Source organism: Aspergillus brunneoviolaceus (genome assembly GCF_003184695.1).
Source record: "Aspergillus brunneoviolaceus CBS 621.78 unplaced genomic scaffold BO95scaffold_3, whole genome shotgun sequence".
Classification (NCBI taxonomy): Eukaryota; Fungi; Ascomycota; class Eurotiomycetes; order Eurotiales; family Aspergillaceae; genus Aspergillus; species Aspergillus brunneoviolaceus.
In genome coordinates, this window is record NW_020290733.1 from 573,108 (window position 1) to 593,145 (window position 20,038).

The following is a 20,038-nucleotide window of genomic DNA, read 5'->3' on the forward strand; positions in this document are numbered from 1 at the left end:
CCTGAGGGCTTTGACCCATTATGTGAACCCCAGTCATAGCGAGGGATGGCCATAGAAACCCGGAGGCGGAGAGACACCCCTCTTAGATTCGGCGAGGGAGAGCCTCTAAGATACTTTGACACAGTACAGTACTTTCAGGTAATTTGAACTGCGGTTAGAGAGAAACTGCCTAGTGGGTTTTCCTATGGTGGATCGCCGATAAAGGTTCGGGGGGGAGGTATTACCCATCTGAACAGGTCCGTCCACATCACCTTTTGGCTGCGCTGCGTCCTGTCAGCAAGCACGACAACAAACGGATCACGTCCGATCATTGATATCCAAGTTCAGAATATCATCCTCGAGACTCAGGATGCCCATCGCCCAATTCGCGTTCGGCCGCTTGCTGACCGTGACGAACCGGCGTTCGGAGCTGTTGTACGGTCCACCGCCGCCACCGCCGCCGCTCTCCTCCTCCGGGGGCGGGGTCCACATGGACACCGGCTTGTTGAGAGTCCTATCGCGACGAGTGTACGGCGGCCCGCGGCCCTGCGTGGCGGCGACGACCCACGCATTCTCGCAGCCGCGCGCGATCGCGTCCGAGGTGCGCCAGCCGCTCAGCCGGTTGAGGTCCAGCAGCTCGGTGACCAGCCACTCGCGCTGCGCGGGGTCTGTGTACTGGACTCCCGCAAAAAACAGCGGCACCGTGATCTCGATCAAGCACGAGCCCAGCGTCGGGCTCAGGCTGCCGGCCTCGAGGTGGAAGGACTGCGGGTAGTAGACGCCCGCGGCGATGCGGCCGATGATCTGCGCGTATTCCGCCGTGGTGGCGGCGGCCACACCCGCGGCGACCATCATCGCCGGCGGCATGCAGGGGTGTAGCCGGTGCAGGAGGATCCGCCCCGTGTAGTAGAAGCACCAGATCGTGGCGATCGTGTGCGTCCGGTACTGCAGGGCGGGGCCGAACGGGGTCGAGATCGGCGGCACCGAGTCCGCGGGTAAAGGCATGAAGTATGGTCCTAGGGCCGGGAGGAATGCGTCGAACGCCGCCACCATACTCTCCCATTCCTTCTCGGCGTCGTGGTACGAGGTATCCTCTTCTTCCTCTTCGAGAGGCTGATGGTGGTGGTGCTGGGAATCCCGGGTGTTGAGGAACACGGCGGGGGCGCGGCGTGGGCCGCTGGACGGTGCCATGCCGTACATGGGCGGGGCGTTTGGGCCGGAGCCGGTGGGTGGACCACCACGGCGCATATCTGCAGCACCGGGTGGAGATGGTCCTGGAGGACCCCCCGGGCCACCAGCAGGAGGTGGTCCTCGGCCTGGTGGTCCGGGTGGTCCTCTGGCGAACCGGGCCATGAATTTGCCCAGATTGGCATCCGGGCGCCACTCCATGCCTGTAGTCTTAGCCGTTCTCAGTTTTCGTTTCCTGTCACGATAGCCGAATTCTGCCAAGCGACCTAGAAGTAGCCACAGGTGGTCTGCAGACCCGTAGATAGCGTCCAGCCGGCCCATACCCGCGCGGGGAGGGCATTGACCCCATTGGGAGTATGGCATGCTGGGTTGTGGTCAGTGTCGTAGCTCGAGATAAGTGAGAGGAGGGGTCTTATGACTTACAACAAAGGGCAACCGCTGATGATACTTTGCATGACATCTTGCTTGCAGTACCACCAGTACAGGTCACACTGGATTCGATAGTTCTCGATATCTTTCCGTGTGAAGTGCTTGTACTGACGAGGGTTCCCACTCTCATCGTTAATTTGCCCGAATTCGTCGTAGTTTACGGCTCGTCCAAGTAGAGTCCCGATGAACTGCTCGTTGATGCTACTTTCCTTCTCTGCGAAAGGGTCGTCGTCCGACGTGGAATCTCCAAAAAGATAGCTGTCTGTGAGTGCCATGACCGGCGGCTGCATTTGCTGTCGCTGAGCCCATACTCTCCGTCGCTGGGCGCGGAGCCCACGAGTCATGCCAGCAAAATCAATCTCACGCACCAGTTGCGCCGATCCTGCCACGTGGCTGTTCCATTTCGAGTGATCAGCACCCATCACCTCGTAATATCCTAGAAGCAGGGTAGCAGCCAGGGTGGTGATCTGCTTGCGGCGCGTGGGAAGCCCGACAGCCACACCGACTCTTCTCAGAGCGTAGTGATAATGCTTCAACGAAACCGTTGGGGGTGCTTGTTGGAGGAAGGAGATATGTAAGCTGCTCAAGGCGAGGATAGCTTGCAGCAAAACTTGACTCTCGAGAGCCTTAAGAGGGAGGGTATATGTCCATAGGCCCTGCTGGGCGGTTGGTACGGGGGCGCCAAGCATGGTGGATGGGTCGATCGGATGACGCTCGAAGACAGATAGCGATGGTCCGGTGGAATGGATGAAATGCAGGAAGATTCGGGCCGTCTTCGGATTGTTCAAGGGTGATGAGCCGTATGTGGGGATGTACGAGCCGAGTACATTTGGCTCATTCAAATATGTAGTGAAAGAACGCAGCTGCCGCTCGTCGCGATTGGCAGATGCCATAATAAGGCTAAGCTGGTTGTAGTTTTGCACGGAGATCTGGTCTTCCCGTTCCCCCTCTGATTCACCACTGTAGTATTCATCCTCACCGTCATCTTCCATATAATCTCCATACGGCGATGTTGATGACTGCGAGAGAGGCACATGCGCAGACGAAGCTGTTCTAACTTGGTCTTGCAGTAGATTCACACCAGACGGTGCGGTATTTGGCAGCCAAGGGCCTCCTTGAGAATATGAGACAGCGTCCGACCATGAGTAACCTGCCCCCAGATCAGTCGACAGCTGCCGTCTTTGGTGATCAAGGAACGCGAGGGTGTCCGGTGGTGTATAGCTTTCGGACGAGTTCTCCGAACTCGAAGGAAGGTGGACCTCTCCTGAGACTGCTGGCTGAGGAGGAGTCCTGCTGATCCCAGGAGCCTCGTTCAGTGAGAGGGTAGCGGTTGGATTCCGGGTCTCTGCATCGGGTGGCAAAGACAGCTTTGGAGCTATAGCAGGCTGATCTGGTCTGTCCTTTCTTTGCTGAGAAACCGAGTGCTCACTTGGGACTGGTGCTGACTGTGTCTGCACGCTGAAGGCCGGCTGCTGGCCAAACCCGGGACCTGAGATGCCCAATGGGTTCTTGAAAATCAGGCGGGGCCCGTAGCCTTGACAGTCGCGTTTTGATTTCACGCAATTATGGCATGTCGGCTTTTCTTCGCCGCACTTGATGCGACGTTTGCGGCAAGCTATTTAGCGATGTTAATGCATGGGACGTGATTTACGGCCAGTTGCACTCACTTAAACATCCTGTTTTGGTACGCTTTTTGGGAACTCTTTGTGATGTTACATTGTTCGATCCCGCCTCCGCAGGGTCCAGTTGGGCACCATCTGCGACGTCAGGACCCTGCGCTGTGCCTGGCCCACTGATAGACAGATTTGGCGGAGACTGCCGGGCACGGTTGGTGCTTTCCATGGCGATGCAGAGTCGAAAGCGAGACCAATTCCATAATCATCGCCAGCAGAGAGGAGACCGACCTGACTTGACACAGATAACGCGCACTTCTACTTCCGAATGGAATTCGTCGCACGACTTCTGTAGCATCAAGCTTGAATGGGGTTGATTTGCAGACCGCGGTGGAGGTCGTCAAAGAGGTGAAATTCTGATTGGCCTGGAAATATGTGACGGGTCGGGATCGATGCCTCAGGTATACGCAGTCATGCCGTGCTCAGCTTTGCTTCTGTCACCCCAAGAGCTGCTACATGTGCAGAGAGATTGCTCACGGTGGAATTATGCCAGATAATTTGAGCAACTGGGGCAAGGGGTCCTACTTATCATATCTAAGGTTTTTTTTGGGGATTTTTTTCCCAGGCATATGGCCTGATCACTGACCTGCTCGGTACGGAGTAGAAAGTCTAGACAATATCCACAATCTGATTGATCCGAGGCACTTCCTTGGTAGCAGTCTCCAGTCTCCAAGATCCTGACACCAGCCCACAACTACTCCATCTAGATCTGACAGATGGTCTAAGACGTGTATATGCATCAAACTCTGAAATCAGGAATCCAGCAATCAGCGCCACGAGTAATAAGACAAATCACCGTAGTGCCCGAGACACTTCTCGAAAGCCTGATGGAAGCGACAAGACAAACAAGACAAACACAGCACTCACCGCCCTTGAGACGGGCGGCAGAACCCCCCGAGGACTGATCGTCTCCGCCTTTTTTTGCCAGAAAATTTTAGAGATGCACGGCCGGGCAGAACAATAATCAACCATTTTCCAAAGGCAACCTATCGCAAGCATGTTCGCTGTACCGGGTTGGTCGCTCGAGAACTCTGCTCTCAAGCAGCAGAGTGAGCCTGCTCCTGAAAAGACAAATGACAAATCATCCAAGCCGAACCCCAAAGACCGAAAGCGCAAGCGGGAGGATAATGTCACCAAGGGAAATGTGGACGCTATGTTCCGCCGGCACATTGAGGGGGAGAAGATCACCCCCTGGGCCAGGAAGAAGGCTGAAAAGGAGGCCATGATGAAGGGCGAGAAGAAGCAGGACCAGGCCAAACCCCAGACCGTCGAAGCGGACGCACCGCGACCAACCGACGCCGCCGCCGCCGCCGAGGAGGGCGAGAAGCCCAAGAGCAAGAGACAAAGGAAGAACAAGAATAAGAACAAGAACACGGAGGAGAAGCAAGACCATCCGCAGAGCGATGCCACCAGGGAATCTGCCACCACCACCGAATCGATGCCCGTGGCGCCGCCGGAGACGAAAGCCATCCTGACCCCTCTGCAGCAGGCCATGCGACAGAAGCTAATCTCCTCCCGATTCCGCCATCTAAACGAGACCCTCTACACCACGCCCTCGAGCAAGGCCTTTGAGCTTTTCACTTCGAACCCCGAACTGTTCGACGAGTACCACGCCGGTTTTGCGCGCCAGGTCAAGGAGTCCTGGCCCTCGAACCCTGTGGATGGCTACATCAAGGCTATGCGCGTCCGTGGCAGCGCTCATGCGCCCCGGAGGGGCAAACCGGATAACAACAAGGGACGACCCTCAGCTGCCCCGCTGCCCCGACGACCGAACGGCCTGTGTACCGTGGCCGACTTGGGCTGCGGTGATGCTCAGCTCGCGCGCGCGCTGCTGCCGTCTTCCAAGAAGCTGAACCTCAAACTACTCAGCTACGATCTGCACGCCCCGAAGGACTCCCCGATCACCAAGGCCGACATCTCCAATCTGCCCCTGGAGGATGGATCTGTCGACGTGGCGGTCTTCTGTCTCAGTCTGATGGGCACCAACTGGGTGTCGTTCGTGGAAGAAGCGTGGCGTGTGCTCCGCAGCGACGGCAAGGGCGAATGCTGGGTCAGCGAAGTGAAGAGCCGATTCGGCAAGGTTACCCGCAAGAAGGCGCAGATCGGCGCCAAGAAGCCGCTCAGCAAGGCGGAGCAGAAGAAGCTCAAGAAGAAGCAGTCGGCGGACAACGCGGACTCGGATGTCTCCGACAACGAGATCTACGCGGAGGACGCTCGTCCCGCCAACAACGATGATGAGACGGATATCTCGGCCTTCGTGGAGGTCTTCCGGACGCGAGGCTTCATTCTCAAGCAGGAGACTCTTGATAAGTCGAACAAGATGTTCGTCAAGATGGAGTTTGTGAAGGCCGGTGGCGCCCCCACCAAGGGCAAACATGCCGGCTCCGCCGCCCCCAGCGCTGGTGCCGGTGGCCCTGGCAAGAAGCGGTTCATCGACCGCTCGTCCGACAAGGGCATGTCCGCTGCTGAAGAAGCGGCTGTTCTTAAGCCATGCGTCTACAAGATCCGGTAGTCCTGGCATAAGGTGCTTGAATAATGTATAGAAAAAAGTACTTGAGTTTAATCATGATCGAGCGAGTCGTCACTGGATTATATGCATCTACTAGTACCAGTACACAAGTGCAGTCTTCAGCATCGTAGCCGTGGTAGTCACGTCCATGGATCAGCGCCAAGCCTCGATTTAGAGCTTTGAAAGTACCGTTGTATACCTCCTCACCCAGTGACTTCTGCCTTGACCTTGTATATGTGTATAAAAATTATTTAGCTAGCCACAGGCAAACCCTAGTAAGTATTACAATAATTAAACTATCCAGCATCCTCTCCAACTCCCGCATAACGAACCCACACGCAAAGAGCACCAGTCCAAAGATTCCCTGATCAGTCGTACTCCATCCTTCGTTCTGTACATCGTCCCATCATCAAAATCATCATAATCAATGAGCGTCCTTCTGCCTCACCCCAAGCTGGAGCATATCAAACCCCCACTGCTGCATCTTGAACCGATCAAGCACTCCACAGAGATCCAGAAACACCTTCGGACCCTGCATCTGCCCTGCAATGCCCTGCCACCGCACCTGCTCGTGGCTGAACTCATCATACTCCATAAGCAGTATCAGCCCACTGCAACCCTGACAAGCCGCATCGACCGAGTCAACGATTGTGACTGCTTCCAGGGATGCGTCCGCGAGACGTAGCGCACTCCGCAGCTGATCACCCGGGATCCGAGGATCGAAGACCGTCACTTGCACCCCGATGCTCATCAAGTCGCGCGCCAATCCTACCGCCGTAGACGACTGATCCCGAATCGCGCAAGTCTTCACCCCCGCGAAACCCAAGATCGCCACCCGGTGGTCCTTCAGCTCCCCCGTGAACCGCTCCGTGACTCGTTTCGCGGTGCGGCTGTGGTAGAACTCGTTCATCTGGAGCACCGCCCTCCAATACTCAGCGACGGGGTGCAAGCCCAGCTCCCTTGCAAGATAGATCAAGCACAGGATCTCCGTGAGGGAGTCTGTACCGCCCCCAAACCCCAGCCCTACGCGCGGTGGCAGCCCCAGTGTCTGAGTGATATGGGCGATGTTGGCGTTGGTGGACTCGCAGATCGCGCTCAGGGACTGGACGTTGCTGATCTGCTGCGCGAGGCAGGCGTTGGCCGCGAGCTTGCACAGCTCCGCGGACCAGGCGTCCATGGTGATCAGGCGCTCTTCGGGGACCCAGGGCAGGTAGAGGCGCTTTAGCGCGGTGATGGCCTCGACGGACATGTCCTCGGAGAAGATGTGGCCGATCAGGACGCGAGGCGGGTAGAGCAGGTCGCGGATGGCCGTGCCGGGGATCAGAAAGTCCGGGTTCGACAGGACGTCGAAGGTGGCTGTTGGGGATGCGGTTTTGCGTAGCTATATATTGTCATCATGAAAGTGGGGGTGTCAGTCTCCGTACTAGGTAGCAGCTTGGGTGAGTGCTTCAGTGCGGTGTCTGTTTACTGACAGCTTTTTTTATGCGCTGGACGATGCCACACGGCGCTGTGCTCCTCTGCACGATGATCTTGTGCCCGGTCGATACTTGGGCGATCGCTTGGATTGCGGCCTCAAGCGGCGCGAGGTTGATTCCTTCTTTGGTCTCCGACTGCAGTCCATTGTCAGTACTTAGTCCTATTTCTTGTGACGTTCGTCTGTTGGTCTCACCGGTGTATCTGGAGAACATTCTACACAAAGAAAGACTAGATCTGCGGAAACCACTCCCGCATGGATATTAGTGGAAAAGGCGAGGTTGGCCAACTTCCTTTGTCGTCGCGTTCTCTCAGCATCATTGTTTTGGCTCGAATCATTCACCTTCGCCTCTTCCGGGAGGCTGGATGCCTCCATCGCAAACCCGGGAGGGTCGTCGAAGAGCAAATCCTCTAGCCCCGGCTCAAGGATAGGAGGACGATCCGATTTCCAAGCCTCAATGAGACTCGCATCTCGATCGACCACACAGAATTGGACGTGAGGGTTCTGCGACGCCAGGATGATGGCAGTCAATGCTCCTTTTGAACATGGGTAAGCTCTTTGAGTCCATCAGGACAATAGACTCTATGTTACTTTGTACTCACCCACATGGCCCGCCCCGATGATACATGCACTATGCACGTTCTCGATCTTCGTACTCGGTAGCGGTCGCAGCTCGATCCCCTCTACACTATCGGAGTACGTGTGGCCCTTGACAACGACATGAGGACTTCGAGGACTCCCACCACTCGCGGCTTCGATGGCCTTATACCGACGTCGCGAAAGGAACAGAGTCAGACCCGCCAAAACAAGTAACAGAGGAAAGAACGGCATTGCTTTGCAACGATATACTCCTTGAAAAAAAACCCCAAACCCACAGTTGACGACTTACCCAAGCCCCTCTTCCCCGTCTATCGCACAGGATGCATACACAAAACGAAAAATCAAAGAAGAAAAAGAGGGAAAGGGAAAACAGACGGACTTTGAACCCCTCTCGCTCACTCCCCGCCGATATGCGGGTTGTGTGTGTGAGACCCGATCAAAGGGCGGTCTGGTCGCAACGTTGAACTGGCCACCTCACAGCGAACTACCAATTATTCTAAAAATATGGACATGTTATTGGGTGTGGTTTTGTCGAGCTTGACTACGTGTTCGCAGCCTTGGTCTGCTTGAATCCACATTGAGGCGACGCTAAGGAGGTCTGATATGCAACTCAATTGGAACAGCATGGGTGGTCCCATCTGTCGCGTCAACAGCCGATGCAACTTTTATTTTCCATCGACAGCCTCACTCTTTGACTTTTCGAGTCTAAAGGAAAGGGGAATCTATGCAATTGCTAAAGAGATGAGAAGAGCGAGGAGGCGACATGCTGAGGTTGTTAAATATCTGTCTCATGTTGACCTACCTACATGAGTCCAAGAGTCCAACGGTCGCCCAATGGCTAGTGCTCGTGATTGTTTTGGCTGATCCTCTGAGGCGTACCCACAGATCTACCTTATGCATTAACTTTTGCTGGCGACCAACACCATCAGTCCTCCCCAGGCAGCAGCAGCCTGCACTCATGCATCAAGCACAAGCTACTTTTCTTCAATTGACATCAACAAACAGAGCAAACAGAATAATGATGGATGTCCCTGTCACATGCCCCAGAGCCGTGGCGCTGTGCGCACGAGCCACATAGCCATGTGACGTCACCGGTCGCGGCCCTCATCCCCCATCCTAAATGACATTGATATCAGAACGATCTGCACTCACGCGGCTTCCAGAACCTCGACCCTGTCATACGGTTGGATGGAGCATTGACAGCGCCGGCTTGGGCTCATCTGCGCCAGATCCACAGACGTCATGGCATGCGTCAGCCGTGGTTTGCCAACTATAAAACTTCTTACTCGCCTTACAAGTTCGAAATCAGAACACTAGATCTTTACAGCTTCATCCTCAGGCGCAAGCACACAACTTTCACTTTGCTGTCCCTATCTCATCACATACAAACCAATCCACACCTTCCCAAAATGGACTCCCTCAACAACGCCCTCGGCCGCCCCAGCCAGCCCCGCCGGCACACCGAAGAACAACAACGCCACATCTACAACAACCTGCCGGAGGAAGAGCGCAAGAAGCAGACCTACGCCGAGTGGGTGCAGGAGGTCTACAACGACCAGTACGAGAAGTGGATGCCCTGGCTGGAAGACCAGTATCTTAAGTGGTTCGGCAAGGGGGATAACAAGGCCTCGTATGTCACGAAAGGTAAGCCCTCCATCCCTCTCTATCACAATCACGCCGGTCGAAACACAACTAACCTTACCCATCATGGCAGACAACCTAAACAAGACCAAGGTCACGGGCGTCAAGCAGGTCGATCAGATCCAGGACGACGTGCACAACCTCGTGGGCAACCAGCTGGGCGAGAACGGGCTGCTGTCGCCGGTGGGCAACGCCGTCTCGAAGGAAGGCATCAATCGCGCCGAGCGGAAGGGGAAGGATGAGAATGGGTCGTATGGCGGTCCGCTGGGGGGTGTCACGGACCCCGTCGTCGAGGGCTCCAAGAGTGCCGGCCAGGGACTGTACTCGGGCGTCCAGTCGGCGGGCTCTTCGCTGGCCGCTGGCACCAAGAGTGCCGCGGGTGCTATCCCCGGTGTGCAGCGGTAGAGTGTGACCTTCGTTGGTTTAACACCATTGTTGTATCTTATGAGTTATGAGTTATGAATATGCGACTTCGTTATTTGCTTGTTCTTTCCGGCCAATAAACTGTATTCTGCGAATGTGTCTTCGTGTAACCCACCTCGATATTATGCAGTGTGCATCTTGAGTGGTCTAACAATGGTGGTGTTCCATTCATAATATCAATAGAAAATTACTACAACATCTCGCACAGCTACAACACCTGCTATATGATAGCTTGAAATACATGAAATGCAATTCGTTGCACGTTCATACCCAAAGTGTGGTATACAACCATAACCCACAATCTATATACATCCTGACCGAAACCAAAACAGCCCCAATGATCAAACCACATCCCGCAGAACTCCTCCCTCCAAGAATCAGCTTCATCGAAAATTCAAACAAAAATATAACCACTCTGAGTATTCGCATACACAAACTCCGGACGATCATGAAAATAAAGCAGTAAACCCATCAGCGCCCGCAGCGCCTCCCTCCGTTCCCCGGGATCCCGCAGATTGTACACTTTCGTCCGCTCCACCCTGACCTTCCCGGAGAGGTGCGGAAACCTTCCGAGCCGCTGCGCTTCGTGGACCGGCATGGTGGCCTTGACGAACCGGAGGTCCCAGCCCTGCTGGCTCAGGACGTACGCGTTCTGGTCGTCGAGGCCCCCGGTTTCGAGCTTCGTGTTCATCCAGGCTTGGAGGAGGAGCGGGGGGATCTCGTAGCGGGCGATGCCTTCTCGGCCGCCCTTGTTGTTACACTGGGAGAATATCGAATTAAATTACTGCTGGTTGATGGGGGATTTAATTGTTGGGAGGGAGGGGAGGAGGTGGAAAAAGCTTACTACGCATATCGCGAGAGGCGGCGTCTCGAGTCCTTCGTTGACATATTTCCATCGTGTGATGTAGTAGGCGAAATAGGCGCCTTCCTTGGCACGCGCATGCTCGCGCGACAGAGGGAAGTAGCAGTCGCCTAGGAAGGTGCTGTAGTTCGGGGTTTCTTGGAGTCAGCTTTTTGTTGATGGATAAGCAGGGCTTTGTACAGCACACTGCCCTTGGGATAGGGGGGGCGGGTGGAACGTACACGTCTCCATTTCGATCGGATGGGAAGTCTTCGAGGAGTTTCAGCATAAACCAGAACATGTCCGCGTCGGTTTGATCGCGATACAGGTCATTGCGGACCGCCTGGAAGAAATCGGACAGCTTGATTTTTCCAGCGGATCGCTCCGGGTCCTCTACAGGTGGGATCTGCCATTGGGCTGAGCGGCGTCGGAATTCTGGACGGAACGAGATATTGGTTAGTTTTGTTATAGGCAGATGCATGTCGAGTGCCGTCGTGATTTTGAGGGTGTATGGTTGCGTACCAGGATCATCGTCCGATGGCAAGAACTTCGCATCAACTATGGCCTCGAAGGGAACCTCTTCTTGGACATCGACCTCGGCGTTGACAACAATTGGGCCCTCCTTGCACGGGAGGGTCTGGTATATCAATTGCTCGACAGCGAAGTTGGTGCCACAGTTTTGACTGCCTGCGTCTGCTTCACTCTCAATCTGCGACTTGCGCTGGTAGGATTGTGGGGCCTCTGGGGCACTGCTGCCACTGATAAAACCCAACGCCGCTTGTTTGGAGACCAGACGTAGTCGAACTCCCACCTTGAAGCTGTAACGTTGTGGCTTGGGCTTTGATTTGGAGACTTTTGCTGGCTTGCGTTCCTCTAAAACTTGGAAGATCTCACGACCCACTGGGCCCTTCGAGCGGAGCTGATACCTGCGGCGGCTTGCTGCCCCTGTCTGGGATTGGGTTTGGCGTTGTGCTGGCATCTGTGGCCACTTGACTCTAGAAAACTAATACAGCTTGGTTTGCGAACAATGATTGAGACGGACAATTGTTATGATGAATAGTGACCAGTGTATCTACTAACAGGAAAAAGAGTAGCAGCCAGATGGCGGCTTCTTATGATTTAAAGGGGCGGACATTTTCTCTATAGGCGTTGAGAACAAAGACCATTGAGGACAAGTAGACAATCGAATTCTTTCACACCTTCCATCTGTCTGGCTATCTCGAAGGGCTTTGTTGCTCATAGAGAAGTATGAACAAAGGCTGCGAATTGGAAATTCGACGCCACTTGGACAACGAACAATGGGGTTTAGAAGTACCTTGTTAGGGCTTGCGATTTTGCCAAAGAAAGGTCTGCAAAGGACCCAGCGCAAGTTTCATGGCAACAGGTTGTAGGATGTGTGGCTATCTAACAATTCTGGTAGGTGAATCGAAAGTAGAAGCAAGGCCGTTCTTACCACGAAGGAAGTGGTTCCTGCATGTTGAATATATTAGAGATCAGAATCCTCCCCAAGCATTGGGACGGAATAGATCTCCACTCGTCACCCTTAACAATGAGGTATACGTACTGGAAGCGGCGCGTGGATTAGCTCAACTCCCCTTCGGTCTTAGAAAGAGAGTTTCCTTGGCAGAGAAAGCATATGAAGGTATATTGGTGTCCTAGTGACTTGATATTCGAGTCAATGTGATGAGATCGGTTCAAAGGTTTCCGTATCTAGACTTTCCACTTATACTTTCTCAAAACAAGTCTCAAGGCTCATCTCAGCCTCTCATCCTCTGAATTGACTCTTAAGTATCCCCACGAGACGAGCGTTCAATTTGCTTGACGCAGTTGTGATGTAGGATGTGTGTCGTTGTATGAGGACTGCTGAACGCAAGAATAGGAGTGGCGGACTGCTGAACACGCACATATAAGTCAAGTAGATCTTGACATGGTTCGAGCGCAAAGAATCGTTCAAGATTCATACAACGTCTCCCTTAGAAATCGGGTATATCACCTCTCTTACTGGAAAGTAACAAGATCATCGTTGAAGGCCTGAAACTAAGGTCTAAGCCTTTCTAGGTCCATTCTCGAAAACACCATGCCGTCCTCCAAAACCGACACAGGCATCCGGCTCCCTCAGAACGATGATCAGACTCGTCGTCTGAGAAGCACCACTCAAAATCAGAAAGCTGCCTCTCGACTGCAGGACGCCTCTCTCTCAGGAAGCACAAGGGCCGCAGCTGCTGATCCGACTTCAAGCTGGACACCGGAAGAGATGTTCGAGTCTACTGTCAATCAATACAGCGATCCAATCCCCGATCGATACTCCTTCACCGACGGGGCTAGAATGGAGAGAGGAGCTTATGGTAACGATGAGGCGGATGCATTTGAGGCTGCCAACGACGAATTTGATTAAGTCTTCATGTTGTGATCATGGTTTGGCTGAAATGTGCGCACTTTCATGGGTACCTCTGCACTGGCTAGACTATCCAACGGCCCATAAATTTAGTTTCATTTATCAGTATCGACAATATCGAAAATCGTGACACTTGTATCCACAGATACCTAGTAGTTGTTTTCTATAGTGGGGGAAGTAAAGAAGTCCACTAGACATGGCTGGCAGATCGATTCAGTTGTCCAGATTGCCGATTCGCTTTCCGCGGAATTGGCCTGTCCTATCGGCATGTGACTTTCCCGCTTATCGACAAGCTTCTCCGCATCCGCCATTTACTCCGACATCTTTCTTCCCCTTCCCTTCTTCTTTCCTCCTTTCTTACCATTCAAGCTTTTCATAATTCACCATCATAGCTCACAATGTCTTCTATCTGCTCTACAAGTCGTGGTCTTCGCCTCTTGGCTGCCAATTCGCGCTCTCGCAGCGTAGCTCTGTTGTCACAACCCCTCATTGCTTCTCCCCGCCTTCTCCGCTCCGCCGCCGTCTCTCCGACTTCTACTGCTCGCCCTCGTTTTGCAATTGCTCCGTTGCGCGCAAACGGAGGCTTGCGCTATGCATCTTCTTCAAGCTCCACTGGCTCGCTGAAGAAAACGCAACTGTACGATGTCCATGTTGCAAACGGCGCAAAGATGGTGCCTTTTGCGGGGTTCTCCATGCCCCTCCAATACTCCGACCTGAGCCATGTTGAGAGCCACCACTGGACCCGCGAAAAGGCCAGTTTGTTTGACGTTAGCCACATGTAAGCTCCAATGCCCGAACATCTACCTTTAGTTTATTCTTGCTAACACAGACATGCAGGGTTCAGCACCACTTGAGCGGCCCCGGCGCCCTGGAACTTCTCATGAAAATCACGCCCTCCTCCCTCGACAAGCTCAAGCCCAACACATCGACCCTCTCTTGCCTCCTCGAAGATGGCACAGGCGGCATCCTTGATGACACTGTGATCACCCGCTTGTCTTCTGATACCTTCTACTTCGTTACCAACGCTGGCCGCCGCGCTGAAGATCTTGCCTTCCTCCAAGCTGAGATTGACATCTACCGGTCCACTCACGGCCCTGAGTCCATCAACTGGGAGATTCTCGATGACCGTGCTCTCGTTGCCCTGCAGGGTCCTCTGGCTGCTTCTGTCCTTCAGCCTCTGGTCAAGGACTCCGACCTCAGCAACCTCTACTTTGGCAACTGCCGGTCGATCACTCTGACATTCCCCGATGGAACCTCGAGCGCGGAGCCCCTTCTGGTCTCTCGGACTGGATACACGGGTGAGGATGGCTTTGAGATTAGCATTCCCACTGCTAAGGATCCTTCCCTTCCCCGCCGTGTGACAGAACTCCTTTTGTCGAATCCCGAGCAGGTGCGCCTTGCCGGACTCGCCGCTCGTGACTCTCTCCGCCTCGAGGCAGGCATGTGTCTTTACGGCAGCGACATCTCTACTTCGCAGACACCTCCCTCTGCATCCCTGACCTGGCTTGTGGGCAAGGAGCGTCGCGATCCCGCCACCGCCAAATTCAACGGCGCTGCTACGATCCTTCCTCAGGTCGCTTCCCCTGCCAAGACTCTTTCCCAGCGCCGGGTGGGATTCACCGTTGAGAAGGGATCCCCTGCTCGCGAAGGCGCTATCATTGTGGATCTCAACGACGAGTCTCGTGCGCAAATCGGAGTGATCACCTCCGGCCTGCCGAGTCCGTCGCTAGGAGGTGTGAACATCGCGATGGGATACATCAAGAATGGCTTGCACAAGAAGGGAACCGAGGTCGGAGTGTTGGTCCGGAATAAGGTCAGAAAGGCCACGGTCACCGGGATGCCGTGGGTTGAGAGCAAGTTCTACCGGCCCAAGGCTTAGATTGGAAACTGTTTTCGACGACTCGTTACATGGATAGACATTAGGTGTTTTCAGCGTCTGTTTTTGCTTCATCTGGGTACGATATTTTAGATTCCCCAGTCTCTTGTTTTGCGATCATGGTATGACGTCAAGTCCGGTTTGCACTGTACTGTACATACAAAGTTTATGTTTTGGCCCTCTGCATGTTTAGCTTCAACCAGTGGATATTCAAGGCTCACCGCTTGGTGATTTCAACTTATGCCTCAAACAATTAAGATTCAATCGCATAGAAAAGCTTTTTTTTATAAAGGTGTAGCGTCATCCAGGAGAAATAGCGGCTGTTTGTACCCCAATGCGATAAGACCGTTTATGCCTTAGGTATCAGGCGTCTCACAGCATGTTTGGGACATTTGCATCACAGTCACGTGCAGATAGCCTTCTGTTTACATCCTTACGTGCCGTGGTCACCAATCGCTCTATCCCCATCCTATACCTTTAATTGTTTTAAACCAGGTATACAATCGCCAGTATCCCAATCTCTGCCTCGAATGACCTCGCGAGCGACAACTCAACAAAGAATGGGCATCGACAGCACCGCCGAAGACGTAAGCTCCTATCTCAATCCCCTCTACCCTCTCCGCGCGGAGCCTACCCAATTGCCCCAGAAACGCAACCCGAAGACTTGCTTCCCCCCCCTTTTCAACATGAACACAAACCACTAACCCGCCCCCAAAAAACAGTATGATCTAAGTCTACATACCCTCTCCCTCGAGAGAGAATATGACCAGACCGTGAGCACCGCGGCGCAGCTCCTCGACCAGGAAGCCCGCCGCGTCCACCGGGTGGACCAGCTGCTGCAGCAGTTCGAGAACGAGAACCTGCAGCAGCAGCTCGACCAGGCGCGCCAGGAGATCGGGCGGGTGCGCTCCGCCGAGCTGGAGATCCTGGGGAGGTTGAATCAGGTCGCGCTGGAGCGGGACCGCATCCAGCAGACGGTGTATGTGCTGGGGCACGAGAAGGAGAATCTTGCTGTAAGTTTGACGTCCTTCCTCTTCTACTTACTGCTTTGCTTTTATGAGTCGGGGTTTTGGGGAGCGGATGGAGGAGAGGGGCTTTTTCTTCCTGCTGTTGTGTTTGTTTGGTGCATCGTTGGATTTCTGTTCGTGCCAAGGCATTTGCTAAAATTTCCGACCAGCGAGAGCTGGAATCCATGTCCGACACATCCGTCGAGGTAAAAACCTTGATGACGGAGAAGATGCGGCTGGCCAAGGAGTTGGCCGGGGTGCAGACCGAGGTGCAGCGGTTGCAGTCGGTGGAGAGCTCGTCGCAGACCCTCCTGGCGGAGAAGCAGGCGCTCTCACGGCAGCTGAGTTCGCTAGAGATGGAGCTTGAGAATGAGAGGCGCGCGCACGAGCGGACGCGTTCTGCTCGCGGGGGGTCTGAGCAGCAGCAGCAACAACAACAGCAACAATTACAACAACAGCTACAAAAACAGCAGCAACAACAACAAGCAGCCACTGCAAAGTGGAATGCAGAGAAAGCCGCGCTGGAAGACAAGATCGAGACGCTTACTAAAAAGCTCCTCGCGACCAAGGATCAGCTCCGCAAGGCCCAAATCAATAACAGCAACAGCAGTAGCTCCATCCAGCAGCAGCAACCCCTCCAGGCCGGGACGAGTATCGTCCCCGTCAAATGGTCGAGGGAGCAGTCCTCGACCGACCGATATGCGGCCGCCGCGCGGATCAACCCGGAATTGACGATCGCGACGCCCGGCGCGGTCCGCGCCAAGAACGCGGAGAGGGAGAAGCGCGCCGCGGCCGTCGCAGCCCTGCCCGGCGAGAAATCCGCCTTCTCGATCACCCCGTTCCTGAACCGGACCACCGGTGCTCCGTCGGCTGAAGCAGATTCCAACGAGAATCATGCCGACAACGCCAACAACGACAGCGACCAGGAGTCCTCCTCGCTCGAGGACAGTATCATCCGTGAACCGGATGTCCCCGGCCCTACTACTGCAGCAGCAGCAGCACAAAGACCCCGCCAACTATCCCTGGGCTTGGGAAAGGCACGGCCGGAAAAGACAATTGCTGCCACTACCACAACTACAGCGACAGCTGGCAATTCGCGAAGACCGAGACAGGCGTCGAGGCGGCTGGATCCGATCGACGACGACGACGACGATGACATCTTTGGCGCAGGAAATGTCTCGATGCTGGCCAAGCCGCAGGTCCGCAAGCGCAAGCTGGGCGGGCAGCAGAAGAAGCTGATCATCGATGAGGAGGACGATGATATGGACTTTGATTTCCGGAAGGCGGGCACGGCGCGCGGTCGGGGGTTCGGCGGTGTCCCGGCCTTTTCGCCGTTGAAGCGCGATAGGAGGTGAAAATCCATTTTGGGTTCTGGAGTTCACGGGGATGTCTATATATCTTTTCTTCTACGGGTATCAGGCGGGCTTAATGCGCTAATCTAATCTGGAAATTGGATGACTTGAACGTGGTTAGTCACGGTGCCCTGGCGGTGTGACCGCCGCTGTCTGGCTTTTACATACTGAGGATGTCAGCTCGGTCTAGTACGCTGAGGAGCTCGGTAGACTACGATTCCATGCAGGGTCCGACTAGTAAGTATATTCGTGGATTTATGCCATTTGATTAAGTAGCACCTATACACATATGCAAGATGATTTGGCTTGTAGCAGCCATTCATAAGTTGCCCGTAGATCATCCAATGTTGACCACAAACTAACGAGGGGGTGCTCCAAAACGAAGGATCTTTTACACCAAAGGCTTATTTCGTGAGTGCATACTCATTAGTGCACGGCACTCTGGTCACGGTAGAAGTCACAGGCATGGGGATGCTGCAGACAATACTTGGGCACGAGCGGGCTCGCCTGCACGCCGTTGGCGACGAGGTACTCGCGGAAGTTCAGGATGCGCTGGGTCATCAGCGTGGTGCGCTTCTGGCCCTGCTCGTCGCGGTTGCCGGACCAGACGAGCTCGGCCAGGGCCGCGGCGCGGGGCCAGAAGCGGCTGGAGACGGTCACGTCGTCGACCTGCTCGGACCACAGCGGCGCGACCGCGCCGATGACGTGCGCGGCCTGGGCGTCGGTCAGGTTCGTGGTGAAGTCGTAGTCGTAGATGCGCTGCCAGGTCTTGTAGGGCCCGCACCAGCTGCCGCCGTTGCCGCCGTAGTTGAAGTTCGGGGTGCTGGGGTCCGGGTTGCTCATGACATTGTAGCGGGGGTCGTTGGTGATGAAGCCGCCGAAGCCGCAGTCCAGGTACATGAAGTCCGACGACGAGACGATGACATCGTAGCCCTGCGTTGTCAGCTTGCTGATGTAGTCCAGCCCGTTGTTCCACGACTGCATGACGATGTCGGTGGGGACGTCGTGCGCGTGCTCGGTCGAGAGCACGATGTCCTCCCACATGACCAGTCGGCGTGAGGTGCTGTAGTTGCGGAAGATCGGGACCGCGTTGTCGATCCAGTGCTGCGCCAGGTCGTTGTAGGTCCGCGAGGGGTCCTCTTGGAACCACTCCGTCACGTACGTGCTGAAGTTGAAGCAGTTGGCTTGGATCTCATCCGCGCCGACGTGGAACCAGTTGTCAGAGAAGATATCCGAGAGTTCGTTGTACACGTCCCGCACCACATCGTATGTGCCGGGGTAGATGATGTCCAGCTGGCCCGGGTTCGGCTCGACTGCCGTGTGCAGAGCCCAGTCATCGTTCGACCACCACGAGTTGATACAGGTTACCATCTCTGGATCCGCGTTCTTCCATCCCGACGAGGAGTGACTGGGCATGTCAACCTCGGGGATCACCCGGATGGCACGAGCACGGGCATACGCAACCACACTGCGCATATCTGCATGAGTGAAGATCTCGCGCGGCGAGTACGCATCCTGGATCATCTCGGGGTGGGAGTCGATCTGCACGGGCCAGGACTGGGTGTCATCGAGGTGCCAATGCAGGACGTTCAGCTTCGAAAGTGCCATTCCGTCCAACTGCTCGTAGATCTTGCCGACGGAGATGAAGTTCCGCCCCGTGTCGATCATGATACCACGGTACGGATAGAGGGGTGTGTCTTGGATTGAGACACACTGTTCGATGATCAGGCCACCCGAGCCGTCCGAGATGATCAGCTGCTGAAGGGTGGTGAACGCATGGAGCGCTCCCCAGACCGTCGCGGCCCTGATTTCAATCGTGCTGCTTCCCTCAGTCAATTCAAGAGTGTAGGACTCGTCGACACCATGTTGAAGGTCCGCAGTGATGTCTTTCACTTCCACGTCGACATATCGCACCGAGGGCGCTGAGACGCGCTTAATCCTCTGAGCGGCCTTGGGAGATGCAGTTGGGAAGGGCTGGAAGCTTGAGATGGGGGCTTCGGTGGCGGCAGGTACCCACTGCAGGTCCACTATGGTGTTCCAGGCGCGATTCCAGGCATTGGCGAGGATGTTGTCGTCGGTGTCGTTAGGTGCCCGTAAAGTCACAAAACCAGCCAAGTGCTTGGGTCCAGACGATCCCCAAGTGATGTTACGCGGGGCAGGCAAGGGGTTCACTGAGACAGCGGAGGCCGTAGCCAGTACTAGAAATACTGGCCAAAGGCGACAAACCAACATTGTAGACGGAAATCCAATTCGATTCAAGATAGACGAGAAGTGGGAGATTGAAGGGTGGCACGGAAGCAAGAGAAGAAAGAAATAAAGAAAGGTAGATCAGAGAAGAAAAAGGCCAGGTGACGGATGGCCAAGGCACCTCCAGGACAGGGGTTGCAGAAGAGGGGGCGGATCAGCATTCCAAGGTGTTTGCTGCTGCATGTTTAGCTTAGATTCACTTGCGCGAAGTATGATAGAGTGGTTGGCGTGAATGTGGGTGAATCGGTGCTAGACTAGTAGCTGGCAGGGTGGTACTATTACCAAACACTAGTCGACAGAAGATGAAAGGGTAGTATTTGAGTGGAGACGTGAGACTATCTACAGCCTACGAGTTGAGGAAAATTGATAGGAGATAAAGTGCGGAGTAACTTTAGGAGGGAGTG

General features: G+C 54.7%; 9 protein-coding genes across 9 annotated transcripts; 5 read left to right on the forward strand and 4 right to left on the reverse strand.

Annotated features, from left to right (window-relative positions):
• Window positions 1-297: 297 nt before the first annotated feature.
• On the reverse strand, window positions 298-3,438 carry BO95DRAFT_458821 (putative C6 finger domain protein; the record flags this gene model as incomplete). The annotated part of the gene is made up of 3 exons (XM_025588595.1): window positions 298-1,531; window positions 1,591-3,211; window positions 3,264-3,438. The coding sequence occupies 3 exons, from the start codon at window positions 3,436-3,438 to the stop codon at window positions 298-300; spliced, it is 3,030 nt and encodes a 1,009-aa protein (XP_025447436.1).
• An 815-nt stretch (window positions 3,439-4,253) lies between these two features.
• Window positions 4,254-5,781, forward strand: BO95DRAFT_403643 (25S rRNA (adenine645-N1)-methyltransferase; the record flags this gene model as incomplete). The annotated part of the gene is made up of 1 exon (XM_025583931.1): window positions 4,254-5,781. Exon 1 carries the CDS (start codon window positions 4,267-4,269, stop codon window positions 5,779-5,781), a length of 1,515 nt encoding a protein of 504 aa, XP_025447437.1. The 5' UTR covers window positions 4,254-4,266.
• A 206-nt stretch (window positions 5,782-5,987) lies between these two features.
• Window positions 5,988-8,115, reverse strand: ugd2 (putative UDP-glucose dehydrogenase Ugd1). The gene is made up of 4 exons (XM_025585449.1): window positions 7,855-8,115; window positions 7,448-7,788; window positions 7,251-7,388; window positions 5,988-7,159 (listed from the first exon to the last, which is right to left on the reverse strand). Exons 1-4 carry the CDS (start codon window positions 8,081-8,083, stop codon window positions 6,203-6,205), a joined length of 1,665 nt encoding a protein of 554 aa, XP_025447438.1. The 5' UTR covers window positions 8,084-8,115; the 3' UTR covers window positions 5,988-6,202.
• A 1,146-nt stretch (window positions 8,116-9,261) lies between these two features.
• On the forward strand, window positions 9,262-9,898 carry BO95DRAFT_458824 (uncharacterized protein; the record flags this gene model as incomplete). The annotated part of the gene is made up of 2 exons (XM_025588596.1): window positions 9,262-9,496; window positions 9,567-9,898. 2 exons carry the CDS (start codon window positions 9,262-9,264, stop codon window positions 9,896-9,898), a joined length of 567 nt encoding a protein of 188 aa, XP_025447439.1.
• A 412-nt stretch (window positions 9,899-10,310) lies between these two features.
• Window positions 10,311-11,736, reverse strand: BO95DRAFT_427277 (uncharacterized protein; the record flags this gene model as incomplete). The annotated part of the gene is made up of 3 exons (XM_025584787.1): window positions 10,311-10,676; window positions 10,761-10,899; window positions 11,000-11,736. 3 exons carry the CDS (start codon window positions 11,734-11,736, stop codon window positions 10,311-10,313), a joined length of 1,242 nt encoding a protein of 413 aa, XP_025447440.1.
• Window positions 11,737-12,414: 678 nt separating this feature from the next.
• On the forward strand, window positions 12,415-13,299 carry BO95DRAFT_438187 (uncharacterized protein). The gene is made up of 2 exons (XM_025585450.1): window positions 12,415-13,129; window positions 13,194-13,299. The coding sequence occupies exons 1-2, from the start codon at window positions 12,835-12,837 to the stop codon at window positions 13,280-13,282; spliced, it is 384 nt and encodes a 127-aa protein (XP_025447441.1). The 5' UTR covers window positions 12,415-12,834; the 3' UTR covers window positions 13,283-13,299.
• A 215-nt stretch (window positions 13,300-13,514) lies between these two features.
• BO95DRAFT_510456 (glycine decarboxylase subunit T) lies at window positions 13,515-15,298 on the forward strand. The gene is made up of 2 exons (XM_025591351.1): window positions 13,515-13,930; window positions 13,990-15,298. The coding sequence occupies exons 1-2, from the start codon at window positions 13,551-13,553 to the stop codon at window positions 15,029-15,031; spliced, it is 1,422 nt and encodes a 473-aa protein (XP_025447442.1). The 5' UTR covers window positions 13,515-13,550; the 3' UTR covers window positions 15,032-15,298.
• A 206-nt stretch (window positions 15,299-15,504) lies between these two features.
• On the forward strand, window positions 15,505-17,443 carry BO95DRAFT_438190 (uncharacterized protein). The gene is made up of 3 exons (XM_025585451.1): window positions 15,505-15,615; window positions 15,751-16,041; window positions 16,206-17,443. Exons 1-3 carry the CDS (start codon window positions 15,589-15,591, stop codon window positions 17,388-17,390), a joined length of 1,503 nt encoding a protein of 500 aa, XP_025447443.1. The 5' UTR covers window positions 15,505-15,588; the 3' UTR covers window positions 17,391-17,443.
• A 196-nt stretch (window positions 17,444-17,639) lies between these two features.
• BO95DRAFT_438191 (beta-N-acetylhexosaminidase) lies at window positions 17,640-19,979 on the reverse strand. Its single transcript, XM_025585452.1, has one exon. The coding sequence runs from the start codon at window positions 19,617-19,619 to the stop codon at window positions 17,814-17,816; it is 1,806 nt and encodes a 601-aa protein (XP_025447444.1). The 5' UTR covers window positions 19,620-19,979; the 3' UTR covers window positions 17,640-17,813.
• Window positions 19,980-20,038: the final 59 nt, after the last annotated feature.

What these genes read in the sequence shown, in the direction of transcription:
- BO95DRAFT_438190 (XM_025585451.1), top strand. Translation starts at nt 15,589, where the DNA reads ATGGGCATCGACAGCACCGCCGAAGAC. An exon ending in TCGACAGCACCGCCGAAGAC is followed by an intron (nt 15,616 to 15,750) that starts GTAAGCTCCTAT and finishes CCCAAAAAACAG; the next exon opens with TATGATCTAAGTCTACATAC. An exon ending in ACGAGAAGGAGAATCTTGCT is followed by an intron (nt 16,042 to 16,205) that starts GTAAGTTTGACG and finishes ATTTCCGACCAG; the next exon opens with CGAGAGCTGGAATCCATGTC.
- BO95DRAFT_510456 (XM_025591351.1), top strand. Translation starts at nt 13,551, where the DNA reads ATGTCTTCTATCTGCTCTACAAGTCGTGGTCTTCGCCTCTTGGCTGCC. An exon ending in TTGTTTGACGTTAGCCACAT is followed by an intron (nt 13,931 to 13,989) that starts GTAAGCTCCAAT and finishes ACAGACATGCAG; the next exon opens with GGTTCAGCACCACTTGAGCG.
- ugd2 (XM_025585449.1), bottom strand. Translation starts at nt 8,083, where the DNA reads ATGCCGTTCTTTCCTCTGTTACTTGTTTTGGCGGGTCTGACTCTGTTC. An exon ending in CATCGGGGCGGGCCATGTGG is followed by an intron (nt 7,789 to 7,854) that starts GTGAGTACAAAG and finishes CATGTTCAAAAG; the next exon opens with GAGCATTGACTGCCATCATC. An exon ending in TCCAGCGCATAAAAAAAGCT is followed by an intron (nt 7,160 to 7,250) that starts GTCAGTAAACAG and finishes GACAATATATAG; the next exon opens with CTACGCAAAACCGCATCCCC.
- BO95DRAFT_438191 (XM_025585452.1), bottom strand. Translation starts at nt 19,619, where the DNA reads ATGTTGGTTTGTCGCCTTTGGCCAGTATTTCTAGTACTGGCTACGGCC.
- BO95DRAFT_438187 (XM_025585450.1), top strand. Translation starts at nt 12,835, where the DNA reads ATGCCGTCCTCCAAAACCGACACAGGCATCCGGCTCCCTCAGAACGAT. An exon ending in TGAGGCGGATGCATTTGAGG is followed by an intron (nt 13,130 to 13,193) that starts CTGCCAACGACG and finishes AAATGTGCGCAC; the next exon opens with TTTCATGGGTACCTCTGCAC.